This window comes from Ixodes scapularis, unplaced genomic scaffold (assembly GCF_016920785.2).
Source record: "Ixodes scapularis isolate PalLabHiFi unplaced genomic scaffold, ASM1692078v2 PGA_scaffold1__304_contigs__length_218370807, whole genome shotgun sequence".
Lineage (NCBI taxonomy): Eukaryota > Metazoa > Arthropoda > Arachnida > Ixodida > Ixodidae > Ixodes > Ixodes scapularis.
The window spans coordinates 193,458,311-193,486,119 of NW_024609846.1; the positions used below are offsets into that span (position 1 = coordinate 193,458,311).

The 27,809-nt window shown below is 41.9% G+C and overlaps 1 protein-coding gene across 2 annotated transcripts in view; it reads right to left on the reverse strand.

Moving 5' to 3' along the window:
* LOC115308187 (putative phospholipase B-like 2) overlaps positions 1 to 26,028 on the reverse strand; it is a 51,885-nt gene extending 25,857 nt beyond the window's left edge. The window contains exons 1-8 of one of the 2 annotated variants that reach the window (XM_029984010.3): positions 25,971 to 26,008; positions 20,460 to 20,481; positions 17,051 to 17,245; positions 14,078 to 14,324; positions 12,599 to 12,696; positions 11,314 to 11,531; positions 5,739 to 5,830; positions 1,375 to 1,535 (exon numbers count right to left, since the gene is read on the reverse strand). In XM_029984010.3, the coding sequence (XP_029839870.2) occupies positions 1,375 to 1,535; positions 5,739 to 5,830; positions 11,314 to 11,531; positions 12,599 to 12,696; positions 14,078 to 14,324; positions 17,051 to 17,241 (1,007 nt within the window). In that variant the 5' untranslated portion in view covers positions 17,242 to 17,245; positions 20,460 to 20,481; positions 25,971 to 26,008. Of the gene's footprint in view, positions 1 to 1,374; positions 1,536 to 5,738; positions 5,831 to 11,313; positions 11,532 to 12,598; positions 12,697 to 14,077; positions 14,325 to 17,050; positions 17,246 to 20,459; positions 20,482 to 25,970 lie in introns of both variants that reach the window. The other variant, XM_029984008.3, reaches the window with a different exon arrangement.
* Positions 26,029 to 27,809: the final 1,781 nt, after the last annotated feature.

Consider the following 27,809-nt stretch of genomic DNA (forward strand, 5'->3'; position numbering starts at 1 on the left):
ATGTGTTGGTACGCCGGGCCAGTAATGGCAGTGTGGAATCGACGGTGTACCGTAAGCAGTGTGACACCGGAAATTTTTTGTCCTTTGACTCGCATCACCCGACCGAACACAAACGGTCCGTTGTAAGAACCTTTTTATCACGTTGTGATGCAGTGTGCTCTAACAAGCAGCTACGGTTGCAAGAGGTAGAAAATGTGGTTGGTGCGTTAGAGCGGCACCATTATCCGAGGACGTTTATTAACGATACGCAGAGGCGAATGCAGAGGGGAAGGGGGAGTGAGTCACGAGTGCGGGCAACGTCTATTGTATCTATTCCCTATGTCCAGGGCGTGTCAGATGCTGTTCGGAGAGCTTTGCGCCCGCTGGGCGTACAAACTGTTTTTAAACCACATTATACCTTAGCGAATGTGTTCCCGACACCGAAGGACCGCACCTCTGCAGACGGTCAGAGGGGGGTCGTATACAAAGTGCAGTGCGGGGATTGTGACGCGACCTACATCGGCGAAACGGGCAGAAAAAGGGCAGCGAGATTGAAAGAACACAAAAGGGACGTTGCTAAGGCCACCCATGCCACGCGGTCCAAGACGGAACTTGTCGAAGACTGCTGGACGACAGGACACAGTTTCGACCTGGACAATGTGACGACGCTGGCCCGAGAACAAAGGTGCGGGCAAAGAAAATTCGTCGAGTCCTGGTTCATTCGCCGTGACGCATCGGTGTGCAACACCTACCGTGGCCCCCCTGCCGGACGTTTACGGGGACGTGTGTGATAAGTAGACTGGTCGACCTCACCTCATTTGTGTCAGTGTATACTGCAGATGCCACCTGCATTGGTGGCGAAACGTCTGTACCTTTCGTTATTAATTTGTTATGTTAAGTCGGAGTAAACCTTTGCAACCAGTCAATTATACAATAAAATGTCTCAACAGAGCAGTCCTAATATTTGGCTTGAAAGCTGAATGGAAAGAAGACGAAGTGATAATAACAAACCTATAATGAGATAGGGTCCATATTTTGGTCTCTACAGTGATCGCCAGCCAGAAAAACGTAATGGTGGTTTATTATGCTCGGGTTATACACTTCGCGATTAGAGAGGTTGTCTACCGCGTATTGGTGCAAACGCAAGAGGTGTGCGTCTGCGCTAGCGTTGCGTGCTTCACACTGTGCATGCGCGTCGTCGCCATGCCGCAGTCCATGACGCAGTCTTGGCTCCGTACATGCGTAGTGGAGACGATGCTATTTCATTGAGGACGCAAAGCTTTTGCGGTCGCTATTCTAAAACTTTTTATATTTCTTAATCGTTCTTACGGCCAAATACCCAATCTCACGTACTGCAGAGCGACAACGAGGTGGCTATATCCAGGGTTTACTCACGTGCCACTGTTCAATCTCCCAAAGATGGACACCCACAGGGAGCCGTTTGTAGCAAGCCGGGTAGCAACCATGCCTCGAACCCAGGTGAGGGGAGCGCTGTCGGGTTTCACGAGGTTCCAGAGACTGCCATTGGCGTTTTCGAGAGAGGTTTCGGTAACTGCCTGAAATGGAAGACAATGATTTTGCTAGGTTATCACGTAAAATTGTAGTATGCTGCAGGAAACCTGGAGCATTTCCGTTTCCACGAAGCACTTAAGAGAGTGAATGACTGCAAGTCACGATGAACAGGGAAGGAGTTTGGTGAATGACGAAGCTGGTAATATGTAATATGACCTGTAAAGTGTCATGGCTGTGGTACCGATCGTGGTGAAGCGTCACGTGCAGTTTTGCAGCGCAGACAGCTGTTTAAGGTCTAAACATATGTTCAACCTTGTCATTTGTTCAACTTTAACCGTAAATTGCAGTGATCCACTCTGTTAACCAAATGTGATTAACGCTTCTTTTTATGTTATGAGGTGTTCTATTCGATGTCTTTGCCCGAGAGTTTAATTTTATAACTATTTTGTGTGTGTACATGTACCCAATGTATTTCTATCTAACTGATCATGTTCTTTGTGTGCTGCGGAATGCTGATGGTGGCAAGACTTTTCTATCACAGCTTGCAGGCATGATGACGCAATGCCCGCCTTGTCCGGCTAGAAATGAGCTGAATCACGAGAAAAAAGGCCGTTCTTTGAGCGAGCATGATAGGCTCAACAGACGTAAATCTTAGTCAGCTTTAATCTCAGGTCGAGAAAGTGCAAATGCATGCCATCCTGGCGTTCGTATGTAAGGTTGAATACCCCATTGTGACGCTTTAAACATCCATCACAGAACCAACAACATTATCTACCGAACCATTATCATCTCCTTTTCATACAACCACGTTGCCATTCACGAATATAAATAGCCTAGCTGTTAACGCTGCTTGCATAAAATGCTCACTATTGTATTGGTCTATCACCGGTGCTACACATGCGCTAATGTGTATGACATGCTTTTCTAAGTAGTAAGCACCGTTAAACTGATGAAGTTGAATTAAATGTGGAACTCAACCAGTACCATGAAACCACGTCCACTCGCTAGTATTCTGAAACTTAGCCACTCCGCCTGTGTCTATACATTCTCGCATAGAATCAAAGATGCCATCGTAGGGTACCGACTAAAACAAATAAACAACGTGAATGGAGAGTGCAGCCGCATTCTCGTGAGTACTATGATTAAGTACACAGCTATCGCCTACGAGTTCCGCACGAGAAGAGGATATGTTCTTGAAGGGTTGAACTGTTTGATGCGTTGTGCAAAGGGAACCTTTTCCACCTATCTGGTAAAACCTGAAAAACGTGGTGTCGTGTTTTCATGAAAAACGAGTCAGTCTCCTTCAGGCAGATAAGAAGCGGTTGTTTGTCGAACTGCCCCAGTACATGTTTGGGACCAAGTACTTCCCAGCAATATCTAAGAACATCAAGTTGACGACTATTGACCCGAAGAAAGTCACGGGCGCTGCTTTGGCATTAGCCTTGAAATGTGCAACTTGGTAATGGACATCCAGAAAAGCAAGGCTGGCGAAGTAGATGTCTTTTTCACCGTCAAAACACAAAAGGAGGGGTTTGAATTTATGACAATTGTTACTAAAAGAGACACTTGGCAACAGTTAGTGAGCCAATAACTACCGAAGCAATTAAGCACCCTGCATCTAAGTGACCCCGTTTTGGTTGGGAAGTCACAGGCGATTGTGGAATACTTACATAGTTCTAGTCACGGGAATGCGGCTGGGTTCTCCATTGACGTAGCTGATATGTTTTACTCGGTACCCTATGAGGGCCTCTTTTCTTCGTGGCTTGAATGTATGGACACAAGGGAAGCTGTTATGTCTCAGAATACTAGCTTTGTGTGATTGGACGGTTTCATGGAACTGCTTGAGTTCTATCTTTACTCGACCTTTATTTGGTTTAACGGTGCGCACTACTTGCAAAAGGATGGCATATGCAATGACTCATGTGTAGCACCGGTGCCGTGTGATATTTTCTTGGACATGCTAGAGAAACCTATTAGTTAGAATTTGGATGCAAGCAACGTCAATAAGGTACCAGTATTTGTGGAAACTACCTAATTGTACGAAAGAGAGCTGATAAGATTTCGGTGAATAACCTTGTCGCTTCTGTGTGAGATGCTTTAAGGGTCTCCCTGGGAGATGAAATTTACACATGATTTCCAGGATGTCATTCTTTTGGAGTGTCTCGATCTAAAACTGATGTTCACTAAGAATCACGTTTGTTGGGCCGGTTATCCCCGCAGAGAAAAAGGCTTTTGCGGTAGATTTAGGTTATTTCAGCTGATCACGAAGGGTATGGAGTCATCATGCCTGAAAGCTGCCCTAGAGAAGTCTTGCCATCATACGCTTCAATATAGCTCTAAATGGCAGGTTGAACGGCATGACACTGCGGGTTTTCAGTGTCAGTATTGCTGTCTGTGTCCGAAAAGCTACCCGGAAAGATTAAGAAAGGACACCAACATTGTAGGGAGCGACCAACCAAGAGTTCACAGGTAATACCTTATTTACATATGTTGTCTGATAATATGAAAAAAAAAATAGCGGGGCGGTATATTGTACCGGTTATCTTGGCGCCTAGCAAACTGTTGGAACTATGCTCCATGGTTGCTGATAGGGGAAGAAATTAAACAAATGTACTCTAAACCACAGAATAACTTGCGGTAAGTTTAAGGTGGGGGTGGTGCATCGAATCCCGTTATCTTGTGTTCGAGCATACATCGGAAAAAAGGGTCGTTGTGTCAACGATTGAGCGCGCACACACGCGTTGTCGTTGAGCTAAGCTTTGGAAATGTAAGTCAAACTTTGACTCTATTACGAGTGAAGGGAAAGGGGCTGATAAAACTGCAAGATAACTGTTGCAAGTGTATGACTTAGGAAAGGAAGACGCAACATGGGTCGGTCAAACTTCAGTTTGCTTAAACCACGAATAAGGTAGCCTTCTTGAAGCACGTGTCGACGAGATAGTGATGTGGATGGTTAGTTCGACGTCTTCACTTTTTGGAAATAATCAATTGAAGAGTACAGTGCTTTCCCGTCTACCTTCGTTTTCTTTGTTACTTGTGCTCTGTTTCCGGTTATTTCAAAACCAACTCGGCTAAATCATCCCTTTGAGCTATCAGGAAGTTTAGAAGCCTTTATCAATTTACGATGCACGATCAAAAATAGTACAAGCTGTTAGTAAATGATACATCTAGGTCTCACAAGAAACAATGTTTTAGAAGTTGTTGTGCAATGTTAAAATTGGTGAGACCAAAGGTAGTTACCACTTGAAAATGAAATTAATGTTGCAGTATTTTGATGGTATCATAGTACAGTAAATTCCTAGCTCTAATCACGTTTTCTTCCTCATTAAGAATGAAGCGATGACTATTTAGTGTGAAAAGAATTCGGTGTTGCTGCGATATATATTGCCTCATTTGCGCAGAGGAATATTTCGAAGTTTCTTTGATTTAGTCATCATCTAACACTTTTCACCTGACCTCGACATCTGTACATCTGTTATAGCACCGCAATCAATCAAAACATTCCCCAGTTCCCGTTTCCCCGGTATAGCTTTATGTATTTTATTTTGTATATATTTTTTTTTTTTTTAATTTGTAATGTATGTGTTTTGGGAGTTTATTTCCCTTTTTGGTGTTTTTGTTTTGTTGCAGGAAAGATAAAACCGCCGTGGTTGCTTTTGAGCACACAAAATATAGTTTAATATTATTATTACACTGAAACCTCGTTACATACCGTGCCCTTTACATTCCAGCACGCGTCCGTTATTTTGGATTTGATTTAAACTCCAAATTTCAAAATAAAGGCTCAAATATCTAGAAAGAATTTAAAAAAAGCATATTAACACGTTTCAGGAAAGTTTTAGCAACGGTTTTAGTCGCCGAGAATGCTTGCCAAAATGAAACAACGATAATCAAACAATGAAATTTATTACTTTTTACGGTAAAGCCTTCTACGGAATCAAACATGCTATTAATATTATGTATAAATTCTTAATTTAAAACACTTGACTGCTTTATACCTAATCTAAAAAGAAGATTCGGCACCTATGGTATTCATTCGTATTTTTGGTAAACTTAGCTTCCTCTGTTTTGTCATTTTGTGAACATGCTAAGCAACACTTAGTGACACTCGAACACTTAATTGGACAAATCTTCGGAAAGAGTAAAGAAGTTGCCCTTCACATATTAGAAAATGATACCAGAAAAAAACAAAATATTGAAGGATGGTATCTTTGAAAGACACAAATGTTTCGAGGAGCAATACTTACTAGGCCTGCTGAGGAAAGGTAAAAATCGTCTAAAGAAACCAGCGTTCCAGGGTATGAAGACATACTGACAGTGCGTCCAGGAATAATTTCACCTGAAGGAACACAGGATTTGCAATATTTGAACATGTTGTAGGCGTCAACTCGATGTTAAAGAGCGTAACAAAAAACGAGGAGCCCACTTTCTTGCTCCATCCCCTGAAGAACTATTTTAACCTACAGTTTCAAAAACGAAGGGTTTAGCTAGTTTCTGGCATCTTATTATCGAAGAGAATGAGTTTGCGGCCCTTAATATGATTATACTTATTAATATTATTATTATCTTCATTTGGTGCTGAATCCACATAGGCATTTGTTTTTGTCTTTATCTGTGTCGATGCTGCAAGTACTTGTATATTTGTATATAAGTGTACGGATCTGTAGATATAAATATCGGTATATAATATATATATGCCTCGGTGCATCTTTGTGTGATATATGCCTTTATACGCATATGTGTTTATTTTTTTTTGGCAAACATTTACAGCTTTTTTACTTTTTAAATATTTACATGGCCCATATATGTGTCTAAATATTACTTTGCCTTCAAGGATGGTATAGTGTAGCTATAGGAATCACCTCTGTGTGTCTTATTTATGCCATGTGTGAACTATTTTGAACTTCTATACTGACTGCTATTAGCAATGCCAAGAACGCCCGTCTACCACTCACTTTGGCTAACATCATTGCTGGGTCGAGTCACACAAGCCAACACTGGCTTTGACAGACCCGAGTATTATGTAATCAAGAAATAAAAATGCTGGAATACATTTTTATTATTAATGTTACCATTATTACCGTTGTCATTATTATTAGCCAAAAACAACGCAGAAGACCGAATCACCAAGCAAGAATCTTGAACATAACAGGCTGTCAGCGACTATAATACACATAACTCGAGAGCATTCACACCTTACGGGCCAGCGGTGTTTGAAAATAATGGCAGTTAATGTTTTTGTCGATATTAGGTACACATTTGATATTTTCCATCTCAGTATTGTAACAAATACTGGCGTGTGCCAGATTAAAAACAAAAATTGTTTCAAGGCTTGGGCGAGATGACGTGCATTTTGCATACCTCTGTGCGTATACAAAGTTTCTTGGCCATTCTGTATACCCTCCCGTGCATTTTATGGCAGCACAGCGATCAAGACTTTTGTGGTATCCGCTCGGAAGTCACCTTTTTGCACTCAGCGCGAGCTCAGTCCGAAGCACTGGAAGACCATGTGTTCACTATTATAACGCAAACAATGCTCATGTATCATAGTAGATGACACCTTAAAGATCGCAATGCTAACTTTAATCTTTTTACCTTAATGTTCCTATTTTTCCTGATGATTCGTTATTTGGATTTCTTATCCATTAATGCCCGAATCTCATTGGGTTCGAAGCGATAATAAGTTGCTCACGAGTCGGCACGCCCTTGATTTCTTGAGCTTTCAGTGAGAGCACTCCGAAAGACGCTCTTTCTATCACGAGAGGTCCGACGATTCACCAGGTCCAAACACCTTTCTACCTCGACATGAAGTCTGCAGCGTGTCAATGAGCGGGACTGACATAAGTTGTCAGCTTCCTTGTCAGACTTGGTGTTAGGGTGTGAGTGCTTTTCCATTCAGTCTTTGTATTCCTCAGATTTCCTTCCTAGTTTGGAGTGATTGGCTTTCCCACAGTTCTTAGCGCAGACGGCTTGCACATTTTGGTGTGCGACTTCGCACTTGTGAGGCCAATTCTGTATGATATTTTCAGTAAGTCTTGAATTTATACAAGGTTAAATTCAGGCATGAGATGACGTTTGGTGACATTTTTAGAAATATCTAAAAATTCCAACGTGGTTCGCCTCTACCCGGCCTCACATGTTTGATAAGTTGTGCTGCTGAACCTGAAACAAAAACGTACCTTATAATACCAACCAAGCGGAAATAAGAGTTATTACAAACCTAAGTTGACAAGAAGCCTGATAAATCGACTGTTGGTTTGCATGATGTGACCCAGTCCAAAGCATGCGCTTTTGGAATTTACATTTGAATGCACTTCTAGAATGTAAATCCCAACCGAAGTTTGATAGGTCAACAAGCTAATTTCCTCTGTAATTCGAAGAGAGCTCACTATAATGCAGTTATCTAAAAACTAAAGTGAAGACATTTAAATTTTATCTGGCACTGCGGTTATACCAGTGTGGAAATAATGCAAATTAGTATTATTTCCTGCCATACCTGCGTAACTACCTTATCTGGGCACGTCACCTGAGAGCTCCTTTGTTGAAGACCTCACGCAACGGAAGCGGGAATGCGAGGATCGAGAGACTTTGAAAAAACAAGGATAGACATCGACATTGGGTGGAAAGTCCGTGACGGATATTATCTGTAATACACAATGCTTTTAAACAGCTACTCGTTTCAAGTCTGCGAGCATCATTATTACATTAACGCAACTATTATTTTTCAGGTATATAACCTACTAGAGAAGTTTTACTATTGCTCATGGGAGCAAACGCGAGCGCTGTACATTTGTGTTAGCGTTGCGTGCTCCACACTACGCACGCGCGTCGCCACCGCGCGTCAATCGAAAACTCAATTCGGGCTCCGCCAATGTGGAGTGGCGACAAAGCTGTTTTTTTTGTGCATACGAAAAACGCTTGCATACGCTATTCTAAAACTCACTACCATATCAATCGACTTAAAAAACGCAGGGTCGCAACCCTTAAAAGGATACTTAAGCGCAATATCTACCTCACAAAACAAGGCTGGACGGATAGGAGGGACGCTGCAAAACTAAAAAAGACACCAGTTATAGAGCGATATCTATAACGCAGTGTGTCTCAACTATTGATACGGCTTGAAGCTGAGCTAGTTGGTTCATGGTTGTTAAAGTGCCAGCTGAATGTTTTAAGGACACACACACAGCGGTGTGTCTGCCTTTTTTGTTCGTCTCTGTGTGTGTGTCCTTAAAACGTTCAGCTGGCACTTTAACAATCAACCATTGATGTTTCGCGGACACCTTGTGGATCGGCCAAGATGACGGAGGTTTCCTTCGTGGTGAAGGGAAGGGAAAGGTATAGGCTAATTATGATAATGATTTAATCAATAAATATAACTAAGGGCTAGAGTGAAGTAGACTTCTCTCATTGACCTACACACTAAAAAACTCACAAAAATTGGAAAGTTTCCTCTCAATCTGATAAAAAAAGACAAGTTTTATTGCCGTGCTTGATTGATGAGGCAGGGCTTGCGGACCCCTACAATGCCTTCGCGTATCCCAAAGGGTCCGCGGACCCCCATTTGAGAACAAATGCTCTAAGGGATCGCCGTATTTTCGGAAAAGAAGCGCGCGATGGAGCACGGCCGACGAGGCCTACGAGATAAGTTACGTCACGATTCACATTCACCCTCCACCTCGCTACGCCCCGTCGAGCTTGTGAACCAAAGCGAGGAGGAGATAAGTGAAGCCGCTTCCCTTCATTCTAAAATTTTTCAGGGGGATAATGACGTCATAACCCTTCGCTTGATTGCGCGAATCTTTTTCCAAAAGTACGGCCATCCGCTTGAGATATCAACGTATGAGGGATGTTTTGGAGTTTGTAGTGTCGCGTCCAACGCTTTTTCGGCCTTATTTTGCAAAAAAACAAATTTCAGTTCAGTATCCCTTTAAGAGCCAATAGTACATGGGTATATTTATAATCCTACAAGTAAATATTTAGTAATATGTATCAGTGCTTTAGTTAGACATTCATTTATTTCAAGAATTTACAGTAATAGTTTTGACACGACTCTTTCCCTTTCTCCTTGATACCTCACACTCGTCTTTCCGCTCAAACATAACAGGAACATGTCGACTAGCACTGGCAGAAACGATATGTCCAATATAATTTTTCTTCTATATACAATGCAGCATTCCGCCATTTAAAACAACGCGGTGAGTGGGCCAGTTGGTACTGAAACGACATGATGAAAAACAGGGCACACAGGACAGGACGATTGGAGAGAAACACATAAAGCACACACGCGCTGACTCGCAACTGATATTTGTGATATCAGTTGCGAGTCAGCACTTCTGAGTTCTGTGTGTTTCTCTCCTGTTGCCCGCGTCTGTGTGCACTAAATTTTATTATGTCGTGCCAATTGAAACCTCTGTTCTAAACACCCACTTACCAAGCAGCAAAAGGTTTAAGTAGAAAAATTGGGGCCGTTTCGGCAGGTGAGGAGCGGAATATAAATAACTAAGTTTCCGAACTATTGTACGGAAACAACCCCTATTTGAAATTCTTTACGCGGTGCGGCTATCCACCGGTTGTGCACTATCGAAGGATTTTTTTTTTTAGATTTTTCAATATGTCGAGTCAGAACAGTACAATAAAATACTAAAATGACAATATCAGTGCGGCAATGGATTAAGCCATCAAGGCTCAGCAATGCAAGCTCCTTTTGTGGGCTAATCAAGTAGGCACTTGTGAGGGTGGGCTGTGTTTAAATAATCATTGTTATACTTGCATACTCTAGTTACTGGCATCATTAGAAACCTAGGGCGTGGCGAGACACAAGCATTTTTCTCGCTTCAGTGCGGAGCCCAAGTTCGTCTGCTCCTTTTGCAGCGGCTGTGGCGACGTCAAAACACCGAGCTCTGATTCGCTGGGATTGAAGGATAGTGGGTAGACCTCAAGGCAGCTTGCTCTGACGTCCACCCACTATCCTTCAATCAGAGCCAAGCACAACTCGGTGTTCTGACGCCACCACAACTTCTGCAAAAGAAGCAGACGAACTCGCGCTCAGGATAGGATTGCTGAATTTTCCGATAGGAATACCTAAGCAACCGACACTGGTTGCTGCTGACTGAACACGGGGTGCGGACTTCTAGGAAACGCCAAGCGTGTCTTATTCAGGTTCTAGCTTTTTGCCTTCTGATTTGTTCTCCGGTACTCTTATCGGATAATGCTGTTATCTCATTGGCTGCGGAACAAATATAAGATTTTTGGGACTCGATACACACCATATATCTTATGTTAGCTTCGTTTGATTTACCTGCACCTCCTGCACCGGGCGGAAATGTGTAGGGTGGTGTACTTCCTGTCGTATCTAAATGCACATACCGGAAGTACACTGCCCTACACTTTTCTGCACCGGTCCAGGAGGAGCAGGTAAATCGAACGAAGCTAGTGTCAACGACTCTAAGGGTCGAGATGCTTCGGTGGTGCCCTCTGTTGGTTTCCGGTTGTGACGTCACGACCAGAACTTTTCTCGCTGTGACGTCATCATTAGTGATCTTTGACTACTTATCATCAGTTTCAAACTGTAGTGCATTGGTATGTGTATAAATAACAACGGAAGCTAGGGGTGAACAGATTCTTAAACCAACAACACAGTCACAATTTACACTCTGACATTGCGCTGATTTGTTTCGATGAAAGAAAAATGAATCCGGGATAAAAACGTCGCAGTGAGCATTCGGCCAGTCGCGAAATGTGACCACAGCGGCGTTTTTGGTAGCGCACGTCGCTTATACCGACCTCAAAAATCTTCGTGTTTTTTGTTTTTCTCGCACTTACTCGATTTGGACGTGTAGTGCCAGGGAAACGCGTACCTCTTCTCAATCCTGAGCATGCTTCTGTACACGAACCACGTGTTGTGACCAACCAGAATGTCCTCGTTTTCTCCGACAACTTTGATGAGAGCCGAACATGTGGGTGCTCTATCGATGCTGTTGTATGAGTTTTTATTGACAACTCCGACCAGGCCAATCAAGTCTCCGTCAAGGTTGAAGTATCTGGAAAGTGACGCATTATTCGGCGTTCTCTCTTACAGAGCGGCGATAATTCGCATGATATATTCGTGAAATTACGCTCCCGCAATAATTTGATACAAATGCAATACATGGTCAAGAGTGGCGAAACATTACGTGTTAAAAACTCCTTGGCTAGATTTCGGAAGTTTTCATTTATAATACATTTTTTAATTTATAATTTATATTTATATTTCGATTTATATTTATATATAATTCTACGTGCCTAATTTGGCGAAACATTTATCTTTCGACGAAAACTATTAAAAAACGGATTTCGAGATCATGTTTTTGTTTGGTCAACACGTTCTGAAAAACAGAATTGGCAAACTTGGGCTCGAAGCTAATAACCTGCCCCAATATCACCGCAGAGTTACAGTATTTGTCCTTAAGAACCTTAAGGACATGACTCACATTTTGATGTGACGCGGGTTGATATTTAGTTACACGTTTAGGTGTAAAACTAAGTAGAAATTTTTTTACCGTTTGCACGTAAGCAGATAATACATTCTCTATTGATGTAAGCTAAGGGTGCGGGAAAAACAAAAGCAAATTAATAAATACTATTTGCAATCCTTCCCAGCGACACTTCGAAAACTGCAATATTAAACTATAAAGAGCTATACTACTATTTCGATTAAATACCAATCGGTTTTTTATATTATATTAACATACAAATCTTACGAAATTTATACAATGTACGAAACTGCTAGAATATATCTTTGACATGCATAGCATGTATTACTCATGTATTCTTTTTGAGTGTGTGCATCTTGTCTTGCTTTCGATTGCATACACCACGCTGCACCACGGTATAGAAACCAGGCCAGCGTACACGTGAAGCCGCCAAGGGGCTGGTTTATTTTTCGCAATCCCTCTATTTGTGTTGTTGCAAGTTGGAAAATAGACTAATCTTATATATCGCCTTACCACAAAGGTAGTGCTGCTAAGTGGCTATACTTAGATGCGTGATGTGCAGGTACACAAGTATAATCTTACACTGGTGGTTTCTGTACGCCACTCAAAACGTGAATTGCCTTACTTGCACTTACAGCGCCTTAGTGACGTTTAGATACTCGTTTGATACGTTCAGGGTCTTGTTCTCAAAGATGTCGCTTAAACCGGACAGTTGCTTCATTTGTAAATGAACCTGTGAAACAAAAGTTGAGAAAAAAGTTAGTCGAAATATCGCTTTTGATGTACACTTAATAAATTTTTTCGGTAAAGAATAATAGTCAGATGTGCCAAAGACTTGAAGAAGGAATGACATGACTTGAGATTATGAGTGCTCGAACGTTTTTGTTTTCTTCTGACGATGGTAAAAGTAACAACGTAATCAATATACGCAGAGAATGAGAACATACGCAGCAGATGACGAGGTCTGTTTGTTGTGTTTTTTCTTTTGTTGGTTTGCATTGCAGGTTTTTTGTATTTCATTTTAACTATTTGAAATAGATAAACATGCATGGCGATTGCAATCAAAGTCACTCATACTGGCTTGAAGTACCCTGTAGTTGAAGTAATTGTGAATTGGTTTTTATGTCACACAGTGTCGGAGTACAAATGTGACTGCGTATCAGTGACATCATAAAACTGTTCGGATCTTCGTTCGAGACATTCCACCACCAGGATGTACAAAACAAAAATAAGTCATAGTTGCAGTCTCTGTAGTTTTTCTTTGTCTGCACCACAAGTACACTTGAGCGAGGCGAAAGCATTTTACTTATAAAAAAGTGTAATTAAACTACCCAATTTTAACGTGGTAGCAGAGTAAATTGATATGACCAAGTGAGAGCAATAGGTCAATTACAAAAAAAATGCGGACCATTTAGTAGCTACTGTGTCAGTCACCAAAAGATGTCGTAGTTTGATTATGCACTCTGATTATGTATTGAACATGAGTGCTGTATTAGCGTGAGCTGTGAAGTCGGGTTTAGTGACACTTTTCAAGCAGGAGCAACAAGGCGGTTGCCTAAGACACAGCGACTACCAATGTTGTGGGATGAGGTTTCTTAGGGGGACTTTTTTGACCTCTGTAAGTGCGTGAATTACAATAGGCATTGGGCCAAGTAGGTGTACACACTAGTTTCAGGGCCGCAGGGGTCAAACCACTATCATCACTTTTTCAACTTTTCATTGACAGCGTGCGGATGTGCTTCATGCAGAATAACAAAAAAAATACCGTTGTTGTACGAGTAGCGGTTTCGTTATAATATTTCCGTCTGAGCGTCTTATATGACGGTGGGACTTTTATGCGCTTTTTCAAGTATGGACCTTCCCAGGTATCGCGCAAGACAAAAGGCCCAACTTGGCGCAGGCTTGCCCATCCTAGGAGCTTAACTTCAACGTAAAACGGTCTTGCTCCAATGCGTTTATTAGCGCCAAAGTTTTTTTTTCATTTTTACAGCGTTTCTCTGGCTCGCCAAATAACCGCCAAAGCGCCAGACTTCAGCCAAAGATGATATGTATAAAACGAAGAAACAGCAGCAAACCATCAATCTGGAACTTGGTAGGGATTCAAAGCTACCTACCATATGCCAATAAGGATCCGTAGACTGATAGAGGCGTTCTTGTCTATTCGAGTACTCGAGGTTTTTCAGAAGAAATTTCTCAAGCCTCCCACAAAACGAAGGCTGCATTTTGCAGTAGTCGGCGTACATATTGTTATAATGTTTTTCCATGAGGTCCCGCGTAAGGTGGGCCTCCACCGCACCGGCGGCGTATGCTTGAATTTCGTCGGCATACGAAGCGTTTGACTCCACATTCAGGAAGGCCCAGCTTTAAAGAAAGAATAGAATGTGTTAGTTCTTACTTTGGTGACCGACGCTTCTAATAAACTGTCTGTCACAATGGTTGAATATTTTCAGTACCTAGCTCGCACAAGTATCACAGAATTGTTTAATAACGACAGATTACTTTCTGCAGGCGATAAATAGTTGTGAGAGCCTGTAAAACTCTAAATAAGTTTCGGCAATGTAAACCAGAAGGATCTCAGTGTTGAACTTATAGTAGTTATGAATGATAAAATATTTCACTAATTTTATTGGGTAGGCATATATTGGCATAAAAGTTTGAGCATTGCGAAAAAAAAATACAGAGTTGGTGTCTCAGGAATAAAAATGTAGTTCTTTTGATTTCGCAGAAAGCTGTTATTCATTTTAAAAAAAATACTATTTCTTGTAGAATGCTAATTTTTTTATATGGAATAAGCATGGTTTCGAATACAAGAATATCGATACACCTTAGCACTGCAGCCCTTATACACAAGTATATTTGTCAAACAATCACATGACGTAATAAAGGTATGTTTGTAATTATGTTACATATTTAGATATTCAAATTCGATGCGTTTTTTATAAAACAAAAATTAAAAAGAAGTCGTGAAAGCAACACAAATGTAGTCTATGCAAGTGAATTATACGGCCAGGCGGTCATCATGTTCTAGAGAAAACGCAACTAAAAGATGACTAATTACCGAAAATTCACTAATTACTCTTTTTAATTTAACATTTTTGGGCACATCCTTATGTAAAAGAAATGGAGGTAATTAGTGTCGAAGGCCAGAGCAGCTTTCTAAAATCCTGGATCGAGCGCACAGTTGGCTGTGTATGGCAGACTAAAGCGATAAGCCATCTTAGAGGCCACGACAAGTTAATTTGGTTTGCTGCACGATGTCACTGAACAACGTTTTAATCATGGGTGCGAATCAGTGATATCGCGCAGAAAGCAAAGCAACTTGTTGCGGCCGTTGACATGGTTTATCCATTCAGTCAATCATCTCCAGAGCTCTCCATTGAAAAATACTGACGCAAATTTCGTCATTAACACGTGACCCTCAAAGTCGAACGATGGTTGTCCTTCCGGCGGGCATCGAACATTAGGTCTCGGTATCGCAGATTTCCAGAACAAAATTTAACAATGAATACCAACAGCTGCGCGCTCGATCCAGGATTTTGGAAAACTGCGTTCGCCTTCAAGATTGATTACCTCCATTTCTTTAATATAAACGTGAGCCCTAAAACGTCTAATTAAAAAAAAATATTGTACATTGTCGTTAATTAGTCAATTTGTAGATGCATTCTCACTTGATCATAAAGTCCGCCTGGCCGTATAACTCACTGTCATAGAACAAATTTGTGTAACTTTCACAACTTTCACGGCTTTAAAAAAATTATATTCGTTAAAAAACACCCTGTATATTACATGAAGAAAAGTTTGATAAAGCAATACGTCTTTTCAGTAAAATACTTGAAGTAAAATTTGTTTCATCAACTGTATTTGATTGCGAAACATAGGAAGGCACATAAACATGTATTTATTTTTTCGCCGAGGTATTTTAATAAAGAGTACTCCGACATAAAACTCTATAAAATTTCCGCAAAATAAGCCTTTCAAACAAGGCGCAGGCAAGGAATTCGACAACATTGGTTAAACGTGGGAACTTTTTTTTTCTGAACTGGGAACGTTGCAATGGAAAGTCAAAAGAGCCTGAATTGAACCTCTTTGTCCATAGCACCGCCAATATATAGCTTTCTCTTGCATACGCACAGTGCACATCTATCTTCATTAAAATAAATAAAAAAATACAGTTTTATTTGTTCTGGACGAATGATCCAAAGGACAATTGTGAAAGAAATATGTAATGCTGCACGTCCGTCAATTGTGGGGGGAAAACGCGTAGAATTATATCACGGGATATCTTGGATCGTTTTTCGCCCTCCGTGTTATATATAGACCAACACGCGGCCTTGACGTCACGCAACCGCGGTGGCGCTGTAGACGGCACGGCGCATGCGCAGACGCCTCACTTCGCGCAAATTCGGTTCGTGCGCACGCGCAGTGCCCACACCTGGTGTGGGCAAACGCGGGCTTGTTTGTAAACAGCGTGTCGGTCTATACGTTAAGCGATTGGAAAAAGTACAATCGTACGCCCACGTGTCATCTAGTGAGTACTATTTGAACGAGACCTACACCGTGAGAAATCTCAAGCTCTTACTTTGCTGCAAGGCACTCGGGAAAGTCAATCGATGAAATCTATAGAGAAAGTTGGGTGTCTGACGAGGTCTTCAGTGCCACAGCGCAAACTCTTATTTTTAGAGCGAAACAAATTTCAGCGATAAAACAGTAAACGGGCAGGTGAGCTGGTGAAGGTTAGCCATGATGAATTTTATGTGCGTCTGTGGTAAGAAAAGAAAAAAATCAAACATTTGTGTCTCCCTTTCGTCCCGTATCCTCCCAGATCACCCACATCCCACTAAAGGTTGCAGCGATTGTCTTTTCAGAGTGGCTTCTGGTAAACCAGAAGCTCAGTATTCCATTGCATAAAGCATACAAAACAACTAACAGGAAACACGTTCATTCTAAAACTATATTAGAATACAGGTAAATCACAAAAGTAAGTTCGTTCTTGGAACTCTTCGGCTACATAAAAAGTAAAAAAAAACAAGAAAAACAAGAAAAAAAAAACGTTCACGCCGGTCTTAGTCAAATCGTTGTTTTCATACCCGCTGAAATGAATTTCACTCTCGAAGGATCCCCAGGCGACGGCTCCTGGTCCCGGTTTTCCGTCGTGGATCTGCAGAATATCTCCAGACTTTCCAACAGATGCCCACGCATACTGGCACTTTGAATACTTGGTAGTGGCCCCTGCCACTTGCAGCACCAGAAGAAGTGGAATCGCTAGATTCCCGAGCATGGTCCTGAAATCATGGGGTTCATTACACATCAAATGTTTTTTTTAAAAATGCACCACCGAGCGCAAGCTTAATTAAACCTGTTCTTTTTCTTTATCTACGCCTTGATTTTTGCCCAAAAGACGAGATACGGCCTTAAGACACAATGACCTATAATATTCTTATTTTACAATGGTAAAACTTGGTGCCCTTCAGACTTGTGCGTAACACATTACGACTAATGCGTTACTTCTATTAAGTAACTTCGTTCGGTATCAAAGTAACCACTTTGTTACTTTCCGAGGGAAGGAACGAGCGACGTATTTTCGTTGATTTTTGATGGAGTAACCAGTAACGGTATTTAGTTAATGCTAGAGTGAGACGTGCACCAGACACGCTACCCAAAATAAGGATGAGTGTGCAGGATATCTAATAAGCGATCATTAAAAATAACACAGAAAAGAAGACAAGAAAAAGGGGACAAACACGATACTGTTTTTCCCCTTTTATGAGTGACCTCGTTTCTTATGATTATGAATACCAGCTACCCGCCTGATTTTCATCCCAGCTGACGCATGTGACTTTACGAAGAAGAGTCACACAGCCAATCAAAGATATATGCATAAAGCATTACGGTATAATTACAGTGATCCCTGAATATATTAATTCAACTCCATATCGGCGAATGGCCCCTCATACCTGGTTAAGTTTTCAACAAACAAACACAACACAACCCCGTAGTGATGTGACCGCTATGGGGTTGAATGGAGCGAGAGGTTTGACAGAAATATGACTGATACTGCATCTCTGGTTCCTTCCGTTATTTTTTGTTCTTTCTGTTTCAAAGACTGCACTTCAGTTGCGAGTCAGCGTTCCTGCTGTCTGTGCGTTTCTTCTGGTCCGTCCGCTTTTTTTTTTTTTTTAGCAGTTTCCACATTATGATCGACGAATAGCAACTAGCCCAACTCGAGACGTTACATGGTCAAACTTGAACGCGCCGTCCGGAATCACAAAGAACCGAACTCAGCAACCATACTAGGACGTCTTCGCACCGATAAGCGAACTTCGAATATAATTTTGCATAATTCGGGTTCAAGGCGATCTCTTCGATAAAGAACACCATTGTTACCTCCGTCACCACAGGTGTACCCACGAATTTGGAATTCAAGGAAGAACGCTCTATCTACTGACATTGTTATGCTGAACACACAAAAATATCCTCCCGTGAGCAGCCAGCCAGTGCAACACAGTGAGCACAAACGTTTTTGTCACGCTCATCTTTCTACGCACATGCACAACATATGCTCACAACTGCAGCAACACTAATCCCCAGGTGATTCTTGCCTACAAAATATTGCATGGTGCGGGAATTCATTATGTCCATGAATGCGGTAAAAGCAAAAGTTATTAACGGCGGAAAAACTGGAAGGCGGAAACTGCTTAAAACAGGACAACACAATAAAAGTATAGATAAAGGACGGGTATGATGTGATCGAAAGTAACGCGTTCCCTTTAAATCCCAGTAACGAGATAGGTACTTCGTTTCTTTTCGAGTGACGAGCGGGTAACGATATGTTCTTACTTTTTACGCAGTAACGCGTGCATGTCTGGTACATTCTTCGCACGATGTCCGGCGGCCGTCTTACGCCAAACTCCGGGTGATCACGGGGAGTAAGCGGAGACACCGGTCCGCTATTATTATCTTCCCATCGCCGTCGCCCCTCGAGCAAAATTACGTAATTTACTGCAAAACCCGCACCTCGTAGATAAGAAAGCCCGAGTGCTGAATTTCCGCGCGTCACACAAAAGAGGTGATCGCATAGGGCGAAGATTGGACAGGAGTGCCGCGTCAGCGTTCGGCCTGATCTTTTGTCCAATCAGTGAGAACTCGAGTCTCAACCGAACGATGACGTAGCAGTTGTGTCCAATTTGTGCCCTGCGGTGGAATCTTTGAGTGACTCCCCCGACACTGCCATCCCTTGCGGCTTTCCATCCAAGGAATGGGTGTGGCAAGCACGCCGTTCTGAGCAAATACCACCTAGACAGAAGGCCTCTGCATGGTCTCTTCTCCCTCTACGAAACGTCATCAGAGTGGGATAGCGCCAACGCGGCTATTGGGCCCGAGCCCGACCTCCGATGCGCTGATTGGACACAAGCCCCAGCCAAACACTGACACAGCACTCGTGGCCAATCACACGCCTCGATCGACCTGACTGCGATGACGCGTGCGGAGGCCTTCTCTCTGGGAGGTGTTGATTGAGCCGACCAGATGTTGCGCAGTGGCAGGATAACAGAGAAGGACGCAGGATTCAGATGAGCATGCAGGAGAGGCAGCGCGTGTGCGCCTTTTACGGATCTCCTACAACTATTCATTAAAAGCAAATCTGGAAAAGAAAATCTGTCAACAACGTAGCAGAGCTGTTTGCAATTTTTTTAAGTATGCATGCCTTGACGAAACCTCCTGCATACCTCTGTTGTCTGCCTCATCGATGCTGGTCACTTTCGTGACGAAGTGAATAATGCTGTATAATGCACTCCTTTCTCGCCCACGTAGAGCACGCGAATTTGCGGTATATGTTTTTGCTTCCAACACAATTTGTTTTTTCAACTTAATTATTTATAATTTGGGTAATATATTGTAACTTTATTCTTAAACATTTGTCATTGGTGACCCCATTTACTTATATATTTCTTTACGCATTGAGGAAACAATCAATCAATCAATAAAAATAATTCCACATCCTAGGTGTTACCGTCGAAATCAAGATGTCAGATGGAAGTCAGGATTGCTGTGCATCAGCGCCGGTTCAAGAACTTCGTATTATTCGCTAGCTAATTTCCCGAATGTCAATCAGCGCTTATACTTCATTTTGGTTAGCTCTGTCGAAAACTTTACGTCAAGAGCGACATATCGCCTGCATATGTCAATTTACATTATAATAAACCAGACGTACAAAACGAGGGGATGACTATCGGACTGTGAATTTCTCCGCAAGGGGCCCGTTCTTTGTGACAGACGCAATTATTGTCACGTATTTGCGAATACATTTGGCCGCTACTTTCAACCTGAAGATATTTTAAAATCACTTATAACTTCGGATTCAGATAACGATGAGTTCTTGAATTCTGGAATCCGGCCCCAGAAGCTGCAGTTTGTTGCAAGTCGAGGTTTAAGCAGGACAAACCCCTCCTGTAAAGCTATCTGCATGTCATGATTAGATATTTCATTTTGTTCACTCACCTCCTTTACAGCGTTCACTTCGCTGAAATAAAAAGAGTGAAGGCTTTATAGCACGAGTGTGTCCTGCTCTTATTATCCCGAAAGAGGCTATATAGCGCTGCATTTTGGCGGAGACTGAATATTCGGTGATGCATCGTTTATTCTTGCAATAAATAAAAAAAAAAAGTTTTTTTTACCCGATTATCGAGTAACAGACTTTCAAGTGGGAGTGTTGAGCAAGGCGCCTCGCCGCTTCGTATTCACAAATAACAGTAAATAATAATAATAATACTTTATTTACTGAAAAGGAAATATTATACTCAAGATAGCGTACTGGCCCACGAAAGCAGAAAGCAGAAAGTACTGTACCGGCTAGAATGAATCAATTGAAGCTTGCGTGAAAATGTAGAAAATTTGTGATTGTTTATTTTAAAAATACATTTTTCGTTAGACCGCATCACTGAACGCTCATTTTATTGTGTTAAAAAAATGTTTGCCCACCATGTTTATATTTGATTGCGTTCGTAAAGAGGAAAATATTTCTCTACTTCCTACTTTTAGAATCGTACGTAGTAACACACTATTACTTTGTGATATTTCCTCTAAAAACCTCCCTGGTTCATCGGTTTTATATCTATGGTTTATTTTAGCTCAATTTATACGACACTTACCTTCATCCTAATGATAACGATTATAATCACCGCTGTTGTCACATGCATAATGTTTTCGACATTTTTGTAGATCTTGTCATCGAGAGTGCGAATTTATATTTTTTACAACATACATCACACACAAGTTTCATCGATTAATATTTATTCACATCTGTGCGGTACGCAGTCAGTGCATTGAATGTATTGTCACAGCAGATAGCTTGCAGTGCTATTTCAACTGTGTGCCAGATGTAGATACTGTTTTCAAGAACTCCGTCCTCTTAATGAACCAGTAACATCTCTCCCCAACGCTTGTTCGCTGAATGCTTGGATTCAACTTGCCTGGGAGCTGCATAGTAACCTCACTAAATATCGTTGAGACTGCATTGCGTTAGGGATGACTCACTTTCATGTTGAAGCGCGGTGGTCAAAATCAACCCACAGCAGGTTGCAGAGACTCGCATAGTGTATTATTTGTGTTTTGCAAACAAACTTAAAAAAAAATAGTCTTTTTTATTTGCAAATAACTATACCTATTTTTAGAAGAGTGGTATTCTATGACGAAATTAAACCCGGAGAAGGGGAGCAACGGAAACAAACGACAAACACAAATCTCCAAACACAGCTAGGTGACTGGTGCGCGACCGAAGAAATCTGCCTGGTCATGGTATCGAATCAGAGACCTCTCCATTTCCGGTGGAGCGCTCTATCGACTAGATAACCAGGAGTTAAACGCCAGTAGAGCAAACGGGTTTTCCCAATGCCACCGGTCTAACACCAACAAGGGTAAACGGCCTGTATATTAAAGCTTATGATGAGACAGCAAGTTGATAAAACCCGTTCGCTTTACTGACGTTTATCTCCTGGTTGGATCATTTCATAGAGCGTTCCACTGAAAATGAAGAGGTCCCTGGTTCAGTACCAGGACCACGCGGATTTTTTTCGGCCGCGCACCAGTCACCTCGCTGTTTGGAGATTTTCGTTTGCCCTCTGTCCCCCTTGTTTGGCTGCTCGAAGGTTTATTTTCGTCATGATTGCCCCGTTCGCTTGCGCCTTTGCATTTAATAGCACTATCATCGTGATACTTTTTTCTTAGAGTTGTAACATAAGATTCTGCTCAAGCAATTTATACTACATCCTTGGTGCGGCGTATTTCTATTAAGATATATTTTATTCTTCTAAGTCGTACAGTCTTTAGCTATTCAAAAATTCGGGAGATTATTACAGGGCGACCGGAAACAAACAACGTCGTCGTAACATTATAATACTACAAGCTGCACATTTGGGCAGCAAAACACTTTGGATTGAGCGTCACAGATAATCGGAAATGGCAAGACCCAGGTTTTTTCTTTTGCAATTTGTCTACTTTTTATTTAAGGAGTAATTCAAGAATAATATTATTACTAATATTAATATTATTGCTATTATAAAAATTAGGAAAATAAAAAAAATGAAGTTATGAATAATTATTAGAATGAAACACTTCTGGTGTGAAACACTTCTGCATTTCAAAGTACCCCTTCTCGGGTTTTGATAGCTTCAGCCAAAGGGTGCTATGAAAGGCCTTTTGTTCTAACAAAGTATGGAAAAAGAGTTCAGAATTTTTATTTTCCCTCTATATTTAATAGCCTTCCGGACGACACTGTGGAGTGAACTCACTAAAAACACTTCAGTTAGTGCTTCGATGTATTAGTGCAGCTTTTTGACTGCGCTGTGTATGTGCATTTGTTTGTGTGACCATCAGTGTTTGTAGCACAGCGTATGTGTGATGTACCATCCGCTTAGAACTTTTCATGTGTGGGGAAGCGATTAGATCACGAACTGTAGGGTCCTGTCCAACAAGCCTTTTGTCTGGCTTTGACTGACCAGCCTGTCTATCAAGTGGACTACTAGAGGCGTAGATAAACATTATTATTTCTATTATTATTATTATTATTATTTCTATTATTATTTTTTTCGCTAAACATCTGATCTATTTTAACTTTCAATTGTATTATTCCTTGCGGAGATGCAAACTATCACTAGAATCCTTAATGCCCGTTCACGCAATTGCATTTGACTACAACCGACAGAGACAAGAGCGTTTTTTGAGACTCTTGGGACGGTTTACGACCGGCTGCGCAGCAATGCAGAAGGTAGTACGCCGTCGCAAGAGAGTTAAAAATCGGTCTTGCCGCAGTCGGTCGTCGTTCAACGCAAGTGGGTGAACGGGGATTTAGAGGTTAAGAATATTTAATCATAACTTCAAGATAGTTCAAACACTTGCGTGATACTGACCAAGCGCGACTGCAACGGCTTGCGATGTTAATCTTTTTATGGATTGCCATGGGAGCGGGGCCGTTGTAAGCGGCTTGAAACCCCGTCGCCGTAGCAACCCGTAAAATGATTAACGTCGCAAGCCTTTGCGGCCGGACTCGGTCGGATTCAGGCAAGTGTGTGAATTGCAACTTAGATCCATCATTATATTCTCTCTGACAGGGAAAAGTCAATTATAAGAAATGTCTTAATCAGTAAACCTGAAAAAAAAAGAAACTTCTTTTCTCTGGGAGGTTTGGGAAAGAAGAGTGGAAGCTACGGTCGCCACGAGCTGATATAGTCAATAGATGTTTACGAATAAAATAGTTCTATTTAATTTTTACCATACAGATTTTAATACGGTTATGAAAAAGCTCGTTAGCTTCAATTTTATGAAAACTTGTTAAGGAAAGAACACTTATGATGTCATGAAAAGTTAACTGTCGTAGAAATCAAACTGTTTCTTAAAAGTAGTTTTTTAAGCCACAATTGCTAGTGCAATGTAAAATTTATTTTCTTAATGGCATTCTTGGTCGTCCTGACCACACAGCGCTTTGATTTATAGAGGGAATCTGATAGGAAGATTAGGAGCCAGGGTTCTAAGCGCGAACATTTATTTATAAAACGGAGGTAGCATCTAAAAATGTTTCATCTAAAACTAATCCCCGAAGAATACTTCCGAACATGTCATCAATATTGCCTTAGTATGGTACTAGTTTGTTTCTACAATGAATTCATGGCATTTTTATTGATTGAGTGAAGCAGTGTTGCGGAGTTGCCACTCCGGAGTTGGAATGATTCCGGAATCACTCCGCATTTTCACGACCCCGGAATGGTATGGGAATGGAATGGCGGCAACATTGAGGGGAAGGGAATGGGAATGCAATTAGCTGCCTTTTGCCCGGAATGGAATGGGAATGGAATAAGCCCGTTTTTTTTTTTTTTTCTTCTTTTTTTAGTGCTTAGAGTTAGCTACGCCGAGCCGGTCAGCAAGTCAGTTACTAAGAAATAAATTGAGCGGGAAACTGCTAGCCCGCGTGGAGCTCTAACAAACCTATACGCAAGAAACTGCAATACAAAAAGCAAGCGTCAAAGCAAAGAGCGGAGGGGGGGGGGGGGGGGGGGTTGTGTGGCGGTGGCGCCTTTCACGGACACGAGGGCGACGGGCTTCACCGGCGTTACACGAGAGCGAAGCAAGAAACCAAGCACCAAGCAAAAGAAACGAAGGGAGCGACAAAGAACGAAACCGCCACGCACGGCTCCTCACCAGTTCTGATAACTCGTTGACTCGCACGCTGCCGAAAGACGATCAGTTGTTGTTTTCTTAAAGTTTAAGGAGCATTGTTTAGCAGGCGGCCAACCCTGCTGCCTTCCAGGTTCATTCACGCACACTCCTTTGAAGTGCAAAATGTGGGTTCGCTTCGGCATTAAACAAAGCGAGATTCACTTCCCTCTTCTCCTCTTGCGCTTTGCTCCGACGCTTGTTTTTTTATACTCAAATTTTACGTGCAAGTCCGCCTCTTGGTCTTTGTCCCGACGGTTGTTTTCTGTGTTCTATGTTTTGTATTGAAGTGGGTTAGGGTTACAAGCAAGCTAGAGGATACCCGCTCATTCCCTTTGCATACTTTGTTTCACCTTGCGATGGACCGCTGCGGACCCTACGAGTGACCCCAGGCAATCCAGCACCGTGAGGGGGACTACACGCACGGCGCGTTGCTGCGCCCCAGGGTCACGCGACACTCAGAAGGCACTGGATTGGTTTCGATGGCTCTCGTGTTGTCTGCTGCAGTCCATCGTAACGTGAAGTAGAAGATCGTCACCACTCCTGTCGCATGACCGAACTGACTAGACCTGCAGAAAGACAGTTTCGTGACATGGTCTACACGGTCCCTCGTGCTGCGCCATAGAGGTTGCACTTTGTCAGAGGACGTGTTCTTGCCGCTGTTCATGGAGTCGCTTCTAGCAGCGTACTAGCCCAGTTGCGGGTGTATTTGAAGAATACAGTGATATAGCTGATTTCTGTGCCACGCACGAACTGGATGTTTTTATGGTGCTACCAAACAAACACGCTGGCCGCGTATGTCCTAAAAATTAAATGCAAAAAAAAAGTTTGCAAAAAAAAAAACGAAGAAAATGAGAGGATTTGAGTTTTGCAGTTCGTTGCGAGCCACGTGGTCTAAAGCCCGATGTCTTAAACAAGCATCGACATATCAAGGGGCTTTCTTGGTGTTTGCAGTACAATGTAAACAAACACTTTGGTACACCAGTGCTCCGCTTAGTCAAATCAGTGCTTTTTGAGGCCATTAGCATTTTTTGCAGTAGTCTATGCGTTGATAATGTCAGCTTTATGCTGCTTATGCCGGCAACACAATGTAGCTGTCAAGTGCCAATTTTTACGCTTAGAAATTAGATTAAAGAAATGGATCGATTCAGCCATTCCAGGAGTGGGAATGGGCCCAGTCTTCCCATTGCTAGGAGTTGAAAGGAATTGAATTATCAAAAACTCTAATTCCCCAGATTGGAATTGGAATGGAATGGGGCTGCCCATTCCGAAACACTGGAGTGAAGTAACAAGTACGATACTCACTTTTCTCAACGTCCACTTCTCCAGAAGAGAACGCCTATGCAAACGAGTACATTATCGGCCGCAAAAACCTTTTATATACTTGCAGAAGATATCAGCGGGCTTTTATTAGTATCAGTGGCTCGTGAATCTGAATGACCCTTGGCGTCAAGCTTGCCAAGAGCTGGCAGGCGAGGGGTGCTTACTTTGCTCGCTCGCTATCATCCGATTAAGCTAAGTTTTTTCGGTAATATTGAACATCTTAAAAGCAAAGATGTATTCCCAATTTAACGGTTAAATCTGACACTATTATGTAGTGCCGCTGAATTTTAGGGGAGCCTGAAGATCTCACAAAGGAAAATAAATATTGCCCGGGCATTACTATCTAGAATAATGAGTAACCATGCACTAGAAAGGGGTCGTCATTAGAATAACATCGAGGGACGAAACTGGTTGAACACGAGTACTGTTAAAGCCCGACTTCCATTCGTTTTTCCGCAAGGGAAGAAAATCCTCGTCACCGCCCTTCCCATTTTCTCCTCTCCTGCTGCTGTGTTGAAGGAGGGGGAACTCCTTTGTTGGGGCTGTATAAGCCAGAATCGCATCCCAGCTCATTCATCCCCAAGATGTAGCAACAAACGGATTTTCCCGCTGTCAAGATAGCAGTTGGAAAGGAGGAAATGGCAAGCGTGGCGAGGGGAATTCTCCTAGCCTTCGGAGAAACGTTTTGTAGATTGGCCTTCCAAGTACAAAAATAATGCACAAAATAAAGCCGGAGCATTTTGACGAGCTTATACATGTCTCTCGTTTTCCCCATTTTGTAGTATATTGTTTTGATTTTTAAATAAGTAAACATACATTGCTTCAATTTATTGTTCAAGAAAGTTTTTTTTTAATGCATCGTATGGTTTTTATTTAGTTTTTTGCTTAGTTTCGTCAGCTGACGGCTTCACAAGCAGAACGCTCAGCGGAATATTTTCAGGAAGGAAATTCATGCAACGATAAAAGTGCGAAGGAAAGCCTATTATAATTCCTTTAGGTTGGTGTATTTATTTCGAGCTGCTTGATCTTTTTTTTTTTTTTGGTCAAGGACATACGAAATAAATGCTGATTTTTTATTGTAAGGTGATATAGATGAAATTTAAATCCTCATGCGACTGCAAAATATGAAGGTAGTAATTTTCCTTCTCGGAGATTAGGACGGATGTATAACCAACACTCTGTGCGGTGCGAAAGATGTTAGAGATTTATCCATAAACGTTACACAAAAATATTTGGATATTTTAAAATCATCTGGTGGGCTAGTTGGCTGTACATCTTGGCAAAGTTAGCGCAAAGGCAAGGGAGGAAGAACTTAGACATGTTAGAGCGCTACTTACAACTGACGTTTAATACTGTGAGAGAACGACAAAGAAGAGTACTAACATTTAAAAGAGAAAACACACATGGAAAAAAACACAAGAAATTTTCAGTGAGGTAAGGAGCGGAAGAAAAAATAAATAACAGTAAAAAAACACGGGGAAGAAAAAGTGGTTAGGTCTAAGCTTGATGGTTGGTCACGCTGTTCAAAACGACAGCGAGCTCCAGGACATCAGGAAAACCTTTGTTCATTATCTGAATGGCTAACACTTTACCCGGTGACCATGCCACTGTTCTTTACATTCTGCCGCCTGGTGCTGCATCCAACACGCCGCCGGGCTCAGACCTCCGGGACAGTGACCAAGGTATTGCCTTTCTTTCTCCGACAGCAGTTCACATATTTGTGTTAATGATTTACCTAATCGTCAACACGAAGTAACTCATCAACACAAATATGTGGACTGCTTCAGTGGAGTAGCCTAAGAAATACCCTTTTCATGTGGA